Source organism: Anopheles maculipalpis, chromosome 2RL (assembly GCF_943734695.1).
Source record: "Anopheles maculipalpis chromosome 2RL, idAnoMacuDA_375_x, whole genome shotgun sequence".
In the NCBI taxonomy this organism is placed as follows: Eukaryota; Metazoa; Arthropoda; class Insecta; order Diptera; family Culicidae; genus Anopheles; species Anopheles maculipalpis.
The window spans coordinates 70,697,375-70,711,323 of record NC_064871.1 but is presented as its reverse complement, the minus strand read 5'-3'; the positions used below and the strand labels follow the sequence as shown (position 1 = coordinate 70,711,323).

The 13,949-nt window shown below is 38.9% G+C and overlaps 2 protein-coding genes across 2 annotated transcripts; both read left to right on the top strand.

Moving 5' to 3' along the window:
* The first annotated feature begins 7,844 nt into the window (after positions 1–7,844).
* Positions 7,845–9,299, top strand: LOC126556156 (odorant receptor 67d-like). The gene is made up of 5 exons (XM_050211379.1): positions 7,845–8,126; positions 8,191–8,808; positions 8,879–8,968; positions 9,028–9,180; positions 9,246–9,299. The coding sequence occupies exons 1-5, from the start codon at positions 7,845–7,847 to the stop codon at positions 9,297–9,299; spliced, it is 1,197 nt and encodes a 398-aa protein (XP_050067336.1).
* A 2,590-nt stretch (positions 9,300–11,889) lies between these two features.
* Positions 11,890–13,593, top strand: LOC126567446 (proton-coupled amino acid transporter-like protein CG1139). Its single transcript, XM_050223667.1, has 6 exons — positions 11,890–12,002; positions 12,062–12,212; positions 12,277–12,398; positions 12,492–12,812; positions 12,887–13,099; positions 13,176–13,593. Exons 1-6 carry the CDS (start codon positions 11,890–11,892, stop codon positions 13,591–13,593), a joined length of 1,338 nt encoding a protein of 445 aa, XP_050079624.1.
* The last annotated feature ends 356 nt before the right edge of the window (positions 13,594–13,949 follow it).

Sequence of the window (13,949 nt, the reverse complement as noted above, 5' to 3'; positions counted from 1 at the left end):
TAAAAACACGGGCACACAAACGAGTTATTAATGGTGCGGAAATTTAAAGAAAACACAGGCCTTGTTACATTGCGAAAAAGTTTAACGATGGGTTTTTTGTGCTTATTATTAAGTGCTTAGTAATCACATTACTTTGATTGAGCCGATGAGAGACTAGTTGAGATCTCTTTGTAATAGAAGTAGTATTCCTGCTATAGCCATTTCAACATATCAAAGAATGTGATTATTATCACCAGATCATGGAACCGTATGAAACCATAGAGCACACTCACAGCGAGCCACAAAAAGCACAAGAAAAAAGTATTTTTCAAGATGTTTATCATGCTTTGAGGTGGAGGTAGTGTATTAGTCATGCAAGCATGCATGGTGCTGGTGTTTGGGTAGCGCACGATAGAGTTTAGACACTGAATATTGATCCATCTGAATATTGCACGAGAACCGGGTCCCAAACGGATGCTTGACATATGATGCCGGAAATGTTATTGCTCCGCAAACGATGGATGATTTATGCCAGGGTAGGATGACCATGCTGTGCAAAGTAGCTGCTATCTAATAAGCTTCCGCAGCGATAGCAGACATCAACTATGCATTATAAATGCAGAAGGTAAATTGAGTTTGACGCAGCAGTGTGTTGTGTGATGTGCAATTTCGCAAACGTGTCCAAGGTATGGTACTGAAATGAGCATTTGACCCGTACGAAACGTTCGAGCTGTACGAGGCGTGTAGTGATGTATCTCGGCTTCAGTAAATCCCACACGTTCACTGGTTGGCTAAAAGCTGTAATTTACCTATTTAAACTTTTGTACTGTACTTCAAATGTGGAAAATGATAGGTTTTGTGTAGCTCCCGTAGCCCTGACCTGCCGACTAATGCCGTTTCTTGCTGTTACGAGGTACGCTGCGGCTATCCCTTAATGGTTACACATAACGGTTAGCAGTAACGTGTTCACCACACCCGAACTAATTGCTTCTCTGCATTTACAACGAAACATCACATTAGGAATGGCATTCGTAGCGATGTGGTCCGACAAAGTTTGGCACACACACTATACCAATAATGGACACACTATATCAATTTGTTGTAAGTTTACTCTTACCGGTGAGCCACACGCTCGTTTGCTTTCGAACGTGCATTACCATAGCTTATCCATTTAGATCAATGATGCTAATCAATAGTTAGTAAACTTTTGTAGCTACAGAATCCATAGAAAGGCATGGGAAGGATTTTATTTTTATGTAGATTCAATATAAACAGAGTGCAATTAAAATTGCATTGCGGGATTTTATAGTCAGAAAAGTTTGCTGAGGTTTTTTATTAATTAATTAATTTATTTATTTATTTTCAATTGAAAATGACGGTCTAGTGCCGTATTGTCAACACCGCTTGTGTTGAAAAAAAAACAATTATATTGATAAGGCATTTCCTCCTTATTCTTTGCCTTATCCCGGGCATACTCGGTTGTGGGTGGTTGTGGTGATGGTGGTGATGATGATGATGTTGTGAGTTTTGATGGTCCGGGACTATTGTTGTGGCTATTGTAGTGATGGTGGTTGGTTATATCCGAATTCCGGCTATTGCGGTGTTGTGGCTGATCTATTGTTGATCATTTTGCTATGGTCTGGACTGTAACGAACAAATAAACATCGTTAAGACAGCACGAACATTTATTTGTCTGCGTACAGTGCTCTCCAGTGCATTCCAGCAATGACATTCCAAGCTCAATCTAGTCAACGTCCAATCAAAGGATGATCGACAAGCTCTATCCCGCAGCAGCGAAAGCGACTTCACTACTCCCGAGACTGAGCCCGCCAAACACCCCGAACCCGACGCTAGCGCTGTCAAACTCAATGTGTCAAAACTGGACTGGAGTGGAGAACACTGCACTTTCAACAACGCCTGCCTCCCTTTTACGCCAGTGTTGGAACCACTCTCGAGTGCTCTTGCCCAGTCTTCGGATCACCCGTGGCACTACAACAAATACACTTAAAACATAAACAACACAACATTTAACAAAAAAGGTATGGTGAAATACGAATAAGGATTGAAAGGATACTTGGGATGTGGAATCATAGGACAAGACCGTTGTCTCTGGCGAATCGGTAAATGATCCTCATGTAGAGGAGGTCTCTGGTAGCCAACACTTCTCTGATTTCTGTACCCGGTCGTCTGCTGACATTCTCGACTGCGCTCAACAAGGAGGGTCTTGCGGTTTCAAACTCCACGCAAGACCACAGAAGGTGATCCACATCGTGGAATCCGTCATCGCAGCCACACACTTTTGTCTGAGCCAGAGTTATACGCTGCAGATGAGCATTCAACGCAAAATGATTCGAAATCAGTCGAGACATCATTCGTATGAATGCCCGGTCTACAGAGAGCCCATCGAACCAAGGACGCACGGACACTTGCGGAGAGATCGAGAAGAGAAAACGCCCGAGTTCATCCGCCTCCCACATGCTCTGCCAGCGAGACAGGAAAAGTTGCTGTGGAAAACGAAGGAACTCCTGGGCCGAGATAGGTCGGTCGTAAAAAGCGCCTTCTTGGACGCCTGTTTTGGCCAGTGAGTCTGCCTTCTCATTGCCGGGAATTCCACAATGAGAAGGGACCCAAATTAGCGAGATCCCAAACGCCTTATCGAGTATTGAGCCAAGCAGTTCAATGATTTTGATGGTGAGGAAATCCTGACTCTTAACAGCCTTCGGAAATCTCAGAGCTTCAATAGCATTTTTTTTATTTATGCTGATACCAATAATACATCGTTTACTCTATTTTTTATTATTTAACTCCAAGATGACGGCTCCTTTACGTTTGACGTACGTCAAAACCGCATGTGTTGACTAATTACAAACTTCACAAGGCATTACCTCCTGGGATTTTGCCTAAGTTCGGGCATACTCGGTTACACCTTTTACTCTAGCTGGAGGACATAATGTGATGAAGTTTTATAGTTTTGTAAGTACTGAAATTTTCTCTAGTGATGACTTATGTTTTTTTTATTTATATCTCACGCAATTTGCAAAATAAAACTTATTAAATCTGTTGCACAACTTTCTTCAGAAACTTGTGCCCAACAACCGGTGGCGTAAACTTTTTGTTGGTATAATTTCCATGCCATGAACATCGAGTTCATTGTGTTCAAAAAAATTCAAGACGATTGTTCTCTTATTAAGAGCAAAAGAAAAGTTACATTTTCACTACACATTTCAACAAAGAACCAGCTATGGCGTACGGTTCGGAAAAGTTCTTCGATAGCTGAGTTTGAGTGGAAAAAAATCCGCAAATCGATGAAGACGAAATCGAAATCCTTCTGCTTAAATCAGTTGTTGGAAGACAGTTACTTGAACCCAAGCATTCATTCGCCAATGAATGTCACGCAGTGAGTGCCGCGACAAAAACACATACACCCACACGGTGACTTATGTTTGTTCACATTTAAATACGTGTTTTTTATCGTTTAGCAACGCAAACAACCCTTTTTGCCGACGCTGCAGCGCACGGTTGGAACGGTGCGGTCGTGCGGATGCATCTTTAATGTTCAGTTCTTTTCACACAGCTTTCCTTGTTTGTCTGACCCATTTCCGTCAATCATTCAACGTCATTGCCGACTTTATACTTTCAAGTTAACTGTGCGCACGGTACGAAGCGGTAATAATACAATCACACGAACGCAAACCTGCACCCGATCTGCTGATTTTACATATTTCTTTTTTGGGAAACTACAAAAGCTGGTTTTGTTCGACGTTTAGTTTGGATGGGAGTTTTCTTTTGGCAGTACTAGCTTCATGTGTTTCTATCCTAATGGTAGGGGTTTTACAATTTGCTAGCTTCCTTTACTTAATTTGCTCGTAATTGGATAGCTAGCCCTTTGTACGGGGAAATGGTTCGAATAGGATTCGTTTTGGTTTGCACCGCTCGCACTCATACAGGTTTTGGTAGATTGCAAATAAAATCTATAAGGCTTTCTGTATGTTGAATAATGTCGTTAACTATCATTCGGCGTCTTCCGAACGTCTCATATCGTTACCTGATGGACAAGAAACTGCTCTATCGCAAAGCAGTCTTGCTAAACTTTTTTTTTTATAATGCCATTAGAAAGTTTTTGCATATTTTGCATGCAACTATTGTTACCTAAAACTCGCAGCAAAAAGTAAGTGCGATCGCATTAACTTCGATTAGTAACTTACTCGACATGCTGTAACAAAACCACTCTGTCAAGGAGTCTAATTATAATTGATGTAGGTCGTTTCGAGACTTTCCTACACCGTAATGGAGCTTGCACCCAGCTTACGCTGCACAGCAAAACTTTTCACCCGTCCCACGAGAATGACGATAGTTCTGTCAGCTGGGCTGAGGAGTGCTTTTCAGCGAGGTAATTAATGTATCTTTCAGGTCATGTTTAGACTTCACACTTTCGAGTTTTCAATGTGCTTTTTACTAAGCTGTAAGCATCAAGGGTTCTATGGAAAGAGGAAAAAAAATGGAGCTGAACGTGATGAACAGTTTGAATTTTTATTTTATTACTATCTGTAATTTGTGGCACAAACAAATTTAATGAAATAAAAACATGCCATTTTCGGTAGCATTTGACGACTTTTTTTAAATTTGTTAAGTCATGTTGTACAGCAGATAGAAAATGGTTAATTTGCTAAGGACGATTTAAATTTTGATCTTTGGTTTAACGGTCTGCTAGATTATGTCTGAATCTGATTTGAATTTTGCAGTGCATTTAATGTATGAATTTTAATGTTATTTATTTTATTTACAATTAATTATAACAGTACATTGCTGTATTGTCAACACCGCTTGTATAGAATAAATTTTATGAACATATTGATAAGCCTTTTCCTCCTTATTTTTTGCCTTATTAAGGGCATACTCGCTGGATGTATGAATTTTACCAGTTTATATAATTTCTAATAATTTAAAGCATTATAAAAAATCAAGTTAAGCAAGCTCACGGATCTATTCAATGCGGTTTTTTAATAGGAAATAGTCTTAACATTTTTGAAAATTCTAACTTTATTTTAAAATATTACGAATTAATTCTTCACTTAAAATCCATAATTTTAATTAAACTTCATCCATAAGTAAGGATTGTAGAGCGTAAAAACTAAGTTCGCAATTATTTCTAAAGCTTTTTTGCACACATTTTCTAAAACATTGTGAAGGAGTACCAGAATTCGTTTTAAAAATAAAGTCTTACATAACCAATGAAGTCATCAAAATCATTAAAATTAGAAATCCATTTGATGACAACAATAACAACAATATAACAAACATCACAAAGTTTTCAAATCGTAGGCGGAATAGACACGGAATCGATAGATTGAAAGCACGCAAAGAACTGATCAGAATCTTGATTCACAAATAAATCATTAAAGTCGTGGGTGCCTGAAATTGAATTTCTGATTTCTATTTCCGTGCTTATCTATTATGAAGCGAATGGTTCACAGTGGAAAAGCATGAAAGAAAGAAATCGTGAAACGAATATTCTGAACAGAAATCTTACTTTCCTTCTGTAAACTAATATACTTGCTTGCAAGGGGACTTAATGAGGAAAACACTCATTTTTTATTCAAACCATGTGGTGACAAACTAGAAGCCGTAGAATGTTTTATTTTTAAATAATTAATAAGAAAAGGAATGAAGTGTTCTATTTAAATGATACGAATCTCAAAGCTTCTACCAAATTATATTTTTATTTTGAGTATATTTAAGTATGACGGGTTTTTTTTTATTTTAATAGAAATGTAACGAGGCATTCCCTCCCCTTTTTTATCCCGGGCATGCATAACCTAATTATATAATTTATAAAATATAAATCGATAGTAATACGCCCGTGCTTTATAAATAAAAAAAAGGAATTTTAATCGATTTCAATGCATAAGTTTTCTGGTAAAAAGTTTAATACACAAATCAACACTCAAATTGCTGTTTGTAGAGAAAAATGCTTACTTTCGAAATATTCGCAACTATAACAATAGTAGTGGTATAATTATGAGTTCATCTTTTGGGTCCAACAGGCATCTGCATTACATGCTTGGGAAAACCCTAATTTCACCAAAAAGGTCACTTGGTCGGATGTTAGGTAGCATGAAAATTTTATCATGATCTCAGTTCGAATTGCTCATGTTTTATTCACAACGTTTCCAGACCGTTTAAACATCATCATCACTCGCTCCGCCAGACACCTTTGTATCATTTGAGCAACATTTTCCTCCCGCTTTCTGCAGAAAATGGTGAAGCTACTAAACTAACGAAACTTACAAGAGTTTTGATTAAAACCCTATTTGCTGTCAATTTTTGAAACAAACACTCCGTGTTAATTAGGAAACTTCTCGTAAAGAAACGTAATCTTTACTTGATAACTCATTATTCACGTTCAAAGGAGCTTTACGGACAGGTTAACACATTTAATTTGCTAATGAAAAAATAATGCTCTTGTACCGAAACAAACAAGGTACACTGGACAACTGCTTGGAATATTTCTGTAGTAAGATTAATAACTTCATTCTATTAAAGATCTCGCGTTGCACTAAATATTTACACGAAATACCGCACGGACAAGGTCCACCGCTTCAGACGGGAAATTTAAAGCAGCCAACTTCGGAAATTTGTGAATGAAAATCTTAACAAAGCGAATATTACACAGCGTAGCTTGGCTGTAAATGATCGAGCTGAGCGCTTAATTTGATTCTGTCCGGTCCGTGCCGTACTTGGCAGCAAATTTAATAAAGCGAGTGTTTTTGGTTCCCGGATTATGTGAGCGATTCTGTCACGTCAAAGCCAACTTTGTTGGCCTGATATTGTGTTAATTACGTTTTAATCTTGTTTAAGAAACAATACGGTAATGGTGATTCAGTTTCTCTCGAACTAGTTAAAAAAGAACAAATAAATTTGTAAAAGAAAACGCTTCAAATAGTGAATATTGCAACCCGTCTCATGCATGTGGCTTGGTGCATACTTACTTACGTTGCCAGTATTCGGATGGCAATGCGTTTTATGATATCGTGTTTATTTATTAATATCATAATCTTGTTTGGGCGCTCACCCGTATTTACTATTCGCAATGGGACGACAGGCACTTAGCATATCGCTTTCGGTATGTTTTAATATGCTGGCAAACACTTCACCATACCTTCGAGCCGAATGATGGCTAGCAGCTTTTATCTGGCAGTCGTAAACGACGTACCATAAAAGTGTCTCACTGCACCATAACAATCTGTTATTTTCTGTTCCATCGCAATCCTTTCGTGAGATGAGTAGGTAGGGATCAATGATATTTTCCACATTTCGCTTTTACACTGATCGAGCTCAAACGGTACTCCATAGACAGATGCTCTCCAGTGGGTACACCTCTGGCTGGCTGTTTTGAAGTTTGGGCATGATAATATTTAAATAAATTGCCAAAGTACACGCAATATCAGAGCTGTTTAGTTATCTTGCTTGGTGCTTTTTATAGCATGTAACATGTTAATAGGAATAGGAAGAACGACAAAATTGGATAAAATACTGTCCGAACCGAACCTCTCGAACTGATTATTCAGCTACGAGAAATTCAAGTAACGGAAGCCAGAAATATCCAGACAAGACCTCTCCAAGGTTGAAGTGTCAAAGGAGAATCAGAAACCGAACCCTTCCTGGTAGGTTTGTGACAAGCTACGATGAACTTGATTTTAATTATCGCAATCAGTAACCAACACCTTTCGTGCTGGGAATGTATGCATCTGCAGTATTTTTTTCGAAACCAATTAAAATGTCATACGAATTATTCATTGAACTATAATTTGCACAACTGCAAGTATAAATGAACTCTCCCAAACTGGACCGTAAACCAGTCCATCATGGAGTATTTACGCGGCTTGAAGAAATATCGCTTTTTTCACTATTCGGCAACCGACCCGTTGGAAGCCAGTATGGATATTACTGGCGGCATTGAGTCGTTCAACAAATCCATGGGAGTGTCGTTCTTCAAGCGCAAGCATTCTTTCGTCAACTTTTTCTTCATCTTCGGCATCAGCAACTTGGTGCTGTACGTAGTGAGCGTGCTAAAGTCGGCTTACGAGTCGCGTCACGATACGACGAAGCTTATCTACTGCATTGCCACGTTCGGGTTTGGCTGTCAGGTAATGGTAGGACAGCAAGGTTTTATGTACCTCCACATCATAGTCCTGTACCCTCTGCTTGCAGACTATTATGAAGATTTACAGCTTTATCATAACCCGCCAGCGTGTAGTTGATCTGTACGAGAGCAATCACCGGTACTATCAGGAAATGACGAGCCAAAGCAACGCGGTCAAGCGCGTTTCGTGTGACAATGCAAGCCTTATTTATATTATCATCAAAGGCACTGTTTTAGTTTATCTCCTGTTGGTTATCGCTACGATGGCTATACCGGGGGTTTCTTCAATATTTCTGGCTGATCGTATACTACCTTTTGGATTCGTGATGCCCTTCATCGAAGGTGACACCTTAACATGTTACGTGTGGAATTATTTCTTCCAAGTTGTAATGGCCACCTTCTATTGGATCATAACCGTGGGTACGGATGTCACTACCATCTACAATCTAATCACTGCCTACGGACAGTTGGACGTACTAATGACGATCATTGGAGAGCTTGACGAGCTGCTGGAACGCGACGAGTGTCCGCAGAAGATTCGAGACAAAATTATTGAGATCGTCCGGCAGCATCAGCATCATCGATCCTATTTGCAGCAGCTGGTAGACTTTTTGAATCCCTATCACTTTGTTACTCTTGGATCCACAGTCCCTACGATGGTAATTTCCGTTCTCGGGTTGGTTCTGGTAAGTGGAATCATTGTCCACACTTTCTAGGTTATTTCATTCGGTTGACTTTTCTTTATTATTTTTCTAGCTTGATTGGTATCCGGGTGCTGCGATAGTGTTTCTTGGATCGGTCCAAATATTTTACATTTGTTTTCTTGGAACCAGTCTTGAAATTAAGGTAGACATCTTTTAAACGTTCCACATAATTCGTGATTGCTTACTTGTAGCTTATTTCAGACCGATGCTCTTACGCTGAAAGTCGGTGCTATTCATTGGAACAAACTTTCTATTCGGGACATGAAGTACATGAACTTTGTGCTAGCGATGACTCAGAAACCAAAGATGTTGGCAGTTACCACATTACCATTGAACATTACTGCATTTTTGAAGGTATTTCGTGTGATATGTGTAGCCAAATGCTTTGTTTTTTTTACCTTTGATTAGAAACTTTTCAGATTCACAAACTGATCTACTCCTTGATCATGATGCTGGAAAACACAAAGGATTAAACTTATTGCAAATGGGTGCAAATTGTTTTTGGAAGCACAGTACTGGACAAAATAAATTATACGCGCAAAGTAAAAATGCTCTTTGAGGAGTATTTGCTTTATTTTTCAGATAATGACCATGATTTATTCGGAAGAATTATAGTATTTTCATTAAAACCTTAAGTATTGCAGAGAAAAATATTAAAAATAGCTTTACATGCATACAAAAAGTTTTTACAGCCAACATTTGGGTTTTTAGCATGGACAAAATAAATCATACACTTAAAAAAACATTTTTCTTGCCGTGATATTTAACTAATGTTCAGGCGGCACTGTAAAACTAGCAGCACTGTGGCTTCTTTGACAGTTATTTTACTGGAAATCTAGTGGATCAAAATATTGCGTCATATGAAATGTTTAGTGTCATTAAAACAAATTTCGCTCGATGTGAGAAATCTGGTTACAAGCGATCGCGAAAAAGGAATTGCTATCCGGCAAATTGCTGAAAAGTATTCGATTTCGATTGGAGCTGTGCAGCATATCTGGAAAAAAAAACACGAAACCTTTGGAATGGTGCGCAACTTATCTAGACAAGGACGTCATCGCGTGATGACCCGTCGTTATGATGCGAGAATAATTCGGTTGGCAAAGCATAACTCTAAGTTGTCTTTCAGGGAAATTAAGAAAACGACGAATCTAGATGTCGATCGCCCTAACATACGCCGGCGCCTCAACCAGAGTGGTTTGAAAAGTTTTTTGGCATCGAAGCGCCCTTTCATAAGCATGCAAAACAAACGGAAGAGATTGGAATTATCCAAAAAGTACGCCGGAATGTCCATAGACTTTTGGAAAAGCGTTATGCGGAGCGATGAGAGCAAGTATAAGCTGTTTGGACAAAAACGTGGATCCAGGGTATGGCGCAGATCCGGTGACGCACTTAAGGAACTATACATTCAGAAGATGGTAAAGCATGGAGGGGGGAACATTATGGTTTGGTGATCGTTTGCGTGGTCTGGAGTCGGAAGTTTGGTGAATATCAAGGGGATTATGACCACAGATGTATATATTAACTTGTTGAATGAAAATTTGGAGGTTTCACTATCGAAAACTGGCCTAGAAACAAATTACATTTTTTAACAAGACAACGACCCCAAACATACGGCCAAAACAAAACAACTGCATTCTTCAAATCTAAACGAATTAAGGTGATCGAATGGCCACCCCAATCTCCCGACTTGAATTCGATAGAGAAGTTGTGATGTTATTTCGACGATAAAGTGGACAAAACATTGATCTCCAACTAAGACGACTATTTTGAGGTTTTGAAAACAGCGTGGGAGAAAATTGATCTAGAATATGTAAGGAATCTCGTTGAAAGTATGCCCCGTCGATTGGAAGCGGTGCTGAAGGCAAAGGGTGGTCATACCAAATATTAAGGGTTCAAAAATAAAAGAAGATATTTGACATAAGCATAACTTGTGCATAAGAAGTGCATCTGGTGTATGATTTATTTTGTCCATGCCGATCTTCATCCATTTCCAAAGATAGCATATATTTAGAATGTCATGCATAATTCTAATAACTTCACTTCTGCAACCTCATTGCCTGATAATGGGCCAACAACTTTCCTGAAGATAGCATTGTTGTAACAATTACATTGAAGGAAATATTGGCTTGTAAAAAGAATAGTTAAAGCGTATGAATTATTTTGTCCAGTACTGTATTTCTTATTATTTGTTTTATTATGAACACATAACATTGGTTAATAAGGTGATTAGGAAGCCCTTTTTGCACAAATAATGTTTTGTTGATCAAATGAACTTTAGTAAAAATATTCTCTTTCAGCTTTGAAAATACAACATATTGTAGAGCTTGACAATTTGGCAATAAATGTGTCATTGCTAATTTTTCGCAACATATTGTCTATTGATTGAGTATATAATTATGGATAAAGGTGAGAAAAATAAGTGAAAATGCGATACGATTACACACTCCATTTTTGATAAAATCCTTGCTTACCCCGTCAAGCGTTTGTATGCAATTTGCCTGATGTGTTTCAACTATTTGGTGCTTGGGAAAAATTAGTCAGCGCCACCTATATGTGAGCACTGCTACCACTGGAATCATAGGTGAAATTTTTCGATGCAACAATTCACGTTCAAAATCAAATTATTATTTATCGACTTCATACTCGAATGCTTTGTTTTCTTACATTACGTTAGGGACCGCTAGATCCACAATATTACCTGGAGTAAAAACGTTCTTAGTTAGTAATTTATCGCACACAAAATATTTACTAAGCATGATCAATAACAGAAAGAAAATTAAAATCGACACATCATTTTTGCGTCCCAAGTGATCCTGTAATTTTACTATTGTTCCATTGATTGATAACTGCTGGTTCATCAATGCATGGACCACTCGTTACGCTGTACGGTACACCGAAGCTAATCTCGAAAATAAAACTGTATCTATTTGTCTGGACGGTATCTCGTAGAATGGTTATCATCCGGTTAGATAGACTCTTTTGATCAGTTGAAAAGCGAACGTTGCAGCCAACGTACAACACTTTGCGATTTGTACCGCGTGCTTGTGTGTTACAGGACTCATCATGGCGATTGATGTAACTAACTCCAAGGACACGCTGACCGAGATAGGAGCTGAAGAGGAAAGTCTGGAAGACTATGATCCTTACAAACATAGAACGATCAGCAAACCGAACTCGTGAGTGAAACCGTTTAGTGAACGTTATACTTCACCCATTGCAGCGTGATTTCTTCCAGCACGTTTGGTACGTTCGTGCACGTAATGAAGGGTGCGATGGGCGTTGGAATTCTATCGATGCCGTATGCTATTCGTAATGGCGGACTGATATTTGGCGTTATCGGCACGTTTCTGCTGGGAATGCTCTACTCGCATTGTGTGCATTTGTTGGTAAGCTAAGTGTGTATGTACGAGTCAATGCTGTTTCTAATGCTTCGTGTTTTGCTTCATGCAGGTAGACACTTCTTACAAGATTTGCAAAAGAGAGCGAATACCGATGCTAAGCTTTGCCCAAACTATAGACCGTGCATGCGCTTTGGGCTCTCCGAAAATGCGCCCTTTGGGGAAAATATTAAAGTGCGTAAGAACTTCCAGCAGAGACAAAAGAGACATGAGCGAAAGTGCTTGTAAAACATAAAAAACGCTTTGTTTTGTATTTGCTTGTTATAGGAACATAGTCGATTATTTCCTAATGATACCGATAGCGTCAATGATCTACATGGTGTTCGTCGGCTCCACCATACATGACGTTATCAATGCCCGCACTGATCTTGATTGGGACGTTCGAATCTACATTCTGCTGGTCGCAGTCCCAGCGATAGGAATAACCCAGGTCAGGGAAATTAAATATCTTGTGCCATTTTCGGCATTTGCCACGGCTTTGATCTTTGCCAATGTCGTCATTTCCTTGTACTACATCTTCAAAGAACCACTCTCATTCGACGATCGGGATCTATTCCCCTCTTTCGATTCACTGACAAAGTTTCTTGGGTACGTATGCGAACATTTTAGGTTAAGTTTTAGTAGTTTAATCGTATTGCAAAAGCTCAATCTACCAATTACAGGGCTGCGTACTTTGCATTTGATGCAACATCGCTTGTTTTTCCCGTCTCCAATCAAATGAAACATCCGGAACACTATCTCGGATGTCCCGGAATAGTGAATATTAACAACATGTGCTTAGCCGTTCTGTACAGTTTTATTGGTGTGGTTGGCTATCTTCGGTATGGTGACAAAATTCAAGGATCCATAACGCTTAACTTTCCTCAAGAAGAAGAGTAGGTTCAACAGCCTATGATAAAGCAAGAAAATATGCTTTAAAATATTTTTTAAATCTTTTCCGTTTCGTTACAGCTTAGCAATGATAATACAAATTCTCTCAGCAGTTGCAATCTTATTCTCGATTGGTATCTTTTTCTACGTTCCTATCGAGACCGTTTGGCGAAGGATTCATGAACGAGTGCCGCAGAAATGGCATGTTACAGTGCAGTCCCTCATACGACTGCTGTACCTTTTAGGGATTGTTGGAATTGCTTGCGGTGTCCCGGACATTGGTACTTTCGTTGGTTTTATAGGTGCCGTTTTCAATCCCATCCTTGCGCTCTGGTTGCCCATTATTGTGGACACAATTTATCGTTGGCCCGATCACTTGGGATGGATGAAGTGGCGATTGGTGAAAAATGGTTTAATGGCATTGTTTGGGTTGTACCTTTTAATCACGGGAACCATTTCCAGCGTGGAGGATATAATCGATTTGTACAAAACGGATTGATGAAATCAACACTTATATCTTTAGATGGAGCTCAAATTATTGATAATATAATATCATTCGAACCCATTTTCTGTTAGTCAGGTTTTCTAAATTGTTCAGAGCTTTATTCTCGAGCTTTATTTTAAAGTTGAATTGGCTGCTTGCGTTATGTGTTCCGTCAACGTGCTTTCTATTTTAACTGAGGTTTTCTTCTGTTTCATTTCCTACATTCAGTACATTCTTCTTAAGGTTATACCTTTAACCAAATTCTTATGGTTACCGCCTAAAGATCGCAATAGTTGAACGCCTTCAACGCATTTCGTCGCAACACACTATCTTAATCGCATTTCATCTCAAAATCATCAGATTTATGGTAA